We start from the raw sequence: 6,110 nt of genomic DNA on the forward strand, positions 1-6,110 counted from the left end.
ACACACACACACACACACACACACACACACACACACACACACACACAATCAAGATTGTTCTATGCCAGACCTATCCAGAGTTAACCAGTCTTAGAACTGGTTAATCTCCAAATGGTCAGAAAAGTAGGACTAAGATTTAAAAATAACTTTATAACTTTATAACCAGGTATTAATTTACCAACTATGACTTGATAGTTTCTTGTAGGTGCCTTTAATTTTCTTAAGCAAATGCCTCTAAATCTGAAGTCAGGGTATAAATAGAAAGATACAGCAGATGTTAATTTCCACTTTCCTGCCTGGAGTTTCAGTATTCAACACTAAGGCACACACCACTGCTTAATAGCAAATGTGAACAGATTTTTAGACCAGAGTTGGTGAACTCCCAGCCTGCTACAAAACTCGCGGTGAAGAAATACAATAAAACCTACATAATGTTAATTTGTGATTTTCTAAGTCAATATTCCATTATTTAAGTTTGTCACCAGTGGTTTAGACCACTAGCTCCCCCAGGTCAGATAAGCATTGTAGATAAGCCACTATTATCACAAACATTGAATAAAAAGATTATACAAAACTTTCCTCCTCCCCTTTCAGAGCAAAATAATCACCCAGAAAGTACTTAATATATTAACATTCTCTCTCTTTGAGCTAGGTGAGTTTTATTTATGTAAATTTAAGTGGAAAGAGTACCTCAGAAATGACAGATAAGTAAAAAGGACAGAAGCAATGGTGCTCAGAAGGCAGAGAAGACAGGCTTCCTAAGAGTAGAAGAGGAAGCAAAGGACTTAAGCCAGGCAAAATTCCCACTCTAAAGACTTTCTTAAAGGATTTAAGAATTATCTGAGGATATTCAGTTGAACAAGTTTATTGCATATGGTTTTACGCAGCTCTCTAATTGTTCATTTCTATTTGTTTCACATGTGTAACTCTTATCTGACTCAAAAGAAAAGGCAGGAACCAAACCATAGCTTTCTTTTGTATGTTCCACAGTGGTCAGTACAGTGAACAAATGTATTAGGTACATATAAGGTGTTCAAAAAATAACTGCTGATTTAAAGTTACTCACTGGGACATGTTCTGGGACTTCTCAATAAACTTCATGACCTAAAAGGAAAGAGAAATGGTTCTTGAAGATCTTTGGGACACCTATGGGTCAGAGACCCATAAAAGCAGCAGCACACAAGAAGACTCCAAGTTGGGAAGTATATGAATAATTTCAGGATGCTATGCACCTTAGAAACTTCTCTCATTTCATGTCTTCCTGTTTTAAAACAGATCATACACAGATCCAACTGACTTTGAAAAAAAAAATAACACTTTCAGCTTATGAAGCAGTTTTTATTTGGTTTCATTTGGTCCTCACGACAAACCTAAAAGGTAGACACAAGCATTATTACTCTCATTTTACAGGATTCTGAAGCTCAAAAGATGGAATGACTTACCCAGAGTCACATAACTGGTATCAAAGGCAGGACTTAAAACTAGGTCTAACACTCAGCCCAGAGCTCTTTTCTCAGTACCATACTCCCCAAGATCAATATTTAAATAAAAATAACAGCCAACATTTATATAGTACTTAAAAGTGTGCACAGTGATTTTCATATGTTAGTTCATCTGAGACTTGCAATTACTTTGTGAGCTAGGGAATATTACCACCCCCACTTTACAGATGAGGAAACTGAGGTTGAGAGAGGTTAACTAACAATCACACAGCTAGTATGTAGCTAAGGCGAGATTTGAACTCAGGTCTTCTTGACAGGAAGTCCAGAGGTCTATCTACTATAAGGTAGCAACATGGTGGGGGCACAATACAATGATCTGGATTTAAAGCTGAGAAACTCAGATCATAAATCTCATCCATGACTGACTTTGGTCGAGTTATCTGAGCCTTCTGTTACCAATATGTAAAACAGAAAAATTAAAAGTTTCACAACAATGACAGAACTATTAATAGATTAGTGATCACAAAGTTGCCATAATTTTCTGTAGAAAGTGATATAAAAAGACTAAATGATTAAAAAATTACACTTTATATTAATAAACACTTATCCTCCATTCATAATGTGCCTACCAAGAAAAGATCGGAATTCAAGTCAGTAGAATAGAAATACAACCCTGGACTTCTGGCTTTATGGCTATAAATATTATTAAATGTGAAGGAATAGCAATAATTGATGTGTTTCATACTTTAGACTTTTTTCCAAAGTGTTTTCACATACATAAATTCATTTTATCAACACAATAACTCCTATGAGGTATAAAGGATAGATGTTGTTATTATTATTATTATTATTATTATTATTATTATATTATCATTATTATTATTTTACAGATGAGCAAACACACACAGAAAGGTTAAGTGACTTACCCAAGACTACCCGGCTAGAAAGAGGCAGAGGTGGTATTAGAAACAAGTCCCCTGACTCTTGAGTCTAAGGTTCTTTCCACTCTATCACAGTAATCTTCCCTTGCAGCTTTACTCAATTAAGGCATCCTAACTAAAACGGCTTCTATGCTGACATTTCCCACATTGATGTTCAGATTTATCCAGACCTTTTCCTCATAAAGTGGTCAAACAAGCAAACAAAGCAAATAAGAGCCACACTCTAATTGTCCTACAGAAGGGGAGACATGCATACCTGATCAAACCTGGTAGCAAAGAGATTAAGGGAGGTCACTATGCCACCGTTGGGTCCGAGTCCATATCTAGATACAAAGTTTAGGAATTCAAATGTTTACAAGCAATCTAACAGAGTTCATATCTAGTATACCACAGATGCAAACATCACTCTGACATTAATGTGATGGAGCTAGGCTTTGAGAAACTACAAACCTAATTCAACATTAACACATTGACAAAAAGCTAAACCTCCTCACAAAAGCTCTGTGTGACAATCAAAGGCACAAGGTCTTCTTTCAGTCCTCACTTCATAAGGAAGGACAGGAGAAATGAAAGGACTTTAAATGAAATGAAAAATCTTCAAATTTTATAAGTTCATTTTGTAATTTATTATTTATTTACTTACAAATTTATTACAAATTTGGGTTTACGTCAAGAAGGTTGAAACCATTTAAGAAAGGTTTCTAGATTAGCTATAATATCTTTTGCAGACCCACCCTCCATTTTTCTCTTTTAAAATTAGTCACTTTATTGCAATCACACGTTTGGGCTAGTATTTGTCAAGAAGTATGAAATATACTGCAAAGTCTTCTAAATTTACAAACATAGCCAGAAAGAAAAAACAAATGGGAGTTAGAAAACACTAAATTAGATATGGAAAAGGATACTGTTTCATGACTTCCTTATATTTCACTGTGTCCCGAATATCTAAAAAAAAATAAAATAAAATAATAATAATAATACTCAGACCAACATTTGGGAGACTTCAGAATACCATCATTTTAGAGCTTTATATCAATGGTCTCAAAAGTGTTAAGCAATGAAGTAATTTCCTTTTTTATTTTCTTTTGGTGAGGCAATTGGGGTTAAGTGACTTGCTCAGGGTCACACAGCTAGTAAGCTTCAAGTGTTTGAGGATGTATTTGAACTCAGGTCCTCCTGACTCCAAAGCTAGAGCTCTCTCCACTGTACCACCTAGCTGCCCCTTGAAGTAATTTCTATTTCCCTTTTTTGTGTGTGTGAGGAAATCATGGTTAAGTGACTTGCCCAAGGTCACACAGCTAGAAAGTGTCAAGTGTCTGAGGCTGGATTTGAACTCAGGTCCTCCTGATTACAGGGCCAATACTCTATCCACTGCACCACCTAGCTGCTCCTCTATTTCCTTTCAAGTGTAGAATTTCTTCCTCACCATCAGAATGTGTCCTTATGTCTGCCTCTGATGTGGAACACATCAGAAAGTAAGAATGTAGAAACAGAATGGTCAGAGAAACAGTGCTGCATGAAGGAGGAACAGAAAGGGTAATTTCAGCCTATTAACCTTTATTGACATTATTCTCCCTCTCCCCCGGTACGTACTAACAGTCAGACTTCTAAGCTATTCTAGACAATTTTCTCTCTCTTTCTCTCTCTCTTTTTTTTTTTAGTGAGGCAATTGGGGTTAAGTGACTTGCCCAAGGTCACACAGCTAGTACGTGTCAAGTGTTTGGTCTGAGGCCGCATTTGAACTCAGGTCTTCCTGACTTCAGGGCCGGTGCTCTATCCACGGCGCCACCTAGCTGCCCCGACAATTTTCTCTTAGACCAACTTTTCATACTGGTTCTTCTTGGGTACAAAGGCATAATCACCAAAGTAGTTCATACAGTAATCTGGAAGCTCACAGGAGAGAGGGGAATTTCCAGTTACATGGCAGTGATGTTCCCATGGAATGATGGGCTGGGGTAGAATCAGGAAATGTACAAAACATACAAAATTTTTCTTTGGGGGGCATAATTCAAAGATACACCATCCAAATATAAACATGACACGTAGAAATAACTTATAAATTTCATTCTGTTTCCCACCTTCCCAACTACCTCTAAGTAATGAAGGTATCAATTTAACTCAACAACAATTTATTAAATGTTTACTTAAAAAAAGAAGGCACTACACTACGGACTGGGAATGCAAAGATGACCTTGTTTTTAAGTAGTTATAATCTGGGGCTGGGTTAACACATATATACACAAACAGAGGCATGATAACAAGTAAAATGTGATATGACAAAGGAAGGGTCTACACAAAGGTTTATAAGAAATACAGGAAAGGAGATGAAACTTTCAGGTTGAGGGTGGGGAGAAGATCCAGGAAAAGGGTAAGACTTCTTGAAAAAGGTAACATGTTAATTGGGTCACAGTGATCAATGGTAAACATTCATTAAGTACCTATGTGCCAGGTACCATGCTAAGCACCAAGAATACAAAAAGAGGCAAAAGACAGTCCCTGCCCTCCAGAAGCTCACAACGTAATGGGGGGGGAATCAAGAAAGAATGAATTTCTCACATGATCTATAACTAGACTTTCCAAGAGATATCCTCCCATAACATGAGCTACATCTCACACAGAGCTGAAAGGAAACTCAAAACTCATCGAATCTTGAACTCCTGAACAGGAATCTCCTCCTCAAAATCCCTGAGTGGTCACACTGCCTCCACCTACAAACCTCCAGGGTCCCAAAACAGTCAATCCCACTTCTGGACAAGCTCTGATTGTTAGGTCCTTTTTCCTTAAGGGACCTTAAAGTGACCAAGTCCAATCCCCTCATTTTATAGATGAAGAAAGGTTACAAGATTCACCCATGGTCATACAGCTAGAAAGTACCCTAGGCAGGACTGAAATCCAGAATTTTCTGACTCCAAGTCCAGTGCCTTATCTACAATACCATGTTGCCTCTAGGGTGTTATAGGAAAGCTATTTGTAAAACTTAACAGAGTGGAACCTCGGTTTTAAGGAAGTGTCCAGGCCAACTATACTCACTCCTTCACTCTTACCTAATCCTGACTCTCTAAAAATTTTTCTAAACCATGCCCTTGGCTTTCCTTTCCTTCTCACAACCCCTCAGCTTCTTTTTATACACTGTCTTTCCACATTAGAATGTAAGCTCAGGCATTAGAATGTAAGAGGAAAGGGACTACTTTCTTTCTTCCTACTCATATTTGTATTCCTAGCACTTAGCACAGTGCCTGGCACACAGACAGCACTTAATAAATGCTTGCTCACTTGAATGAATTATGTTAAGTCAAAAATTTACTTTTCTGAAACTTCCACTCATTGCTGTATGCTGGAGAGGCAGCATGACATAATGGTTTTCCATTAGACTTGAAGTCAAAAAGACCTAGGTTTGAACCAGGTTCTGATACTTCTTAGCTATAACTCTGGGAAATAATTTCTCTAAGCTTCATCTGTAAAATACACAAAATACTTTTACCATGTACACTGTACAAGGGGATCAAATGATCATACAGTTAGAACTGGAAGGGGCTTTAGGGACCATCAAGTTTAACTCCCTCATTTTACAGATGAAAGAACTGGGTCACAGAGAGGTTATTAAGTGACCTGCCCAGAGTCAGACAACTATAAACTATATGACACAGGATTTGAACCCAGGATTTCATGATTCCAAGTCATTGCCTTATCCACTATACCACACTGCCTCTGGGGTACTGTAAGGAAA

At 37.5% G+C, this 6,110-nt stretch overlaps 1 protein-coding gene across 1 annotated transcript in view; it reads right to left on the minus strand.

Moving 5' to 3' along the window:
- GPN1 (GPN-loop GTPase 1) overlaps nucleotides 1-6,110 on the minus strand; it is a 27,519-nt gene that overhangs the window by 19,125 nt on the left and 2,284 nt on the right. The window contains exons 3-5 of the mRNA XM_027850518.1: nucleotides 3,289-3,328; nucleotides 2,640-2,706; nucleotides 1,067-1,104 (exon numbers count right to left, since the gene is read on the minus strand). Coding sequence (XP_027706319.1) covers nucleotides 1,067-1,104; nucleotides 2,640-2,706; nucleotides 3,289-3,328 — 145 coding nt within the window. The remainder of the gene's footprint in view (nucleotides 1-1,066; nucleotides 1,105-2,639; nucleotides 2,707-3,288; nucleotides 3,329-6,110) is intronic.

This window comes from Vombatus ursinus, unplaced genomic scaffold (genome assembly GCF_900497805.2).
Source record: "Vombatus ursinus unplaced genomic scaffold, bare-nosed wombat genome assembly UNPS02009062.1, whole genome shotgun sequence".
NCBI classification, from domain to species: Eukaryota; Metazoa; Chordata; class Mammalia; order Diprotodontia; family Vombatidae; genus Vombatus; species Vombatus ursinus.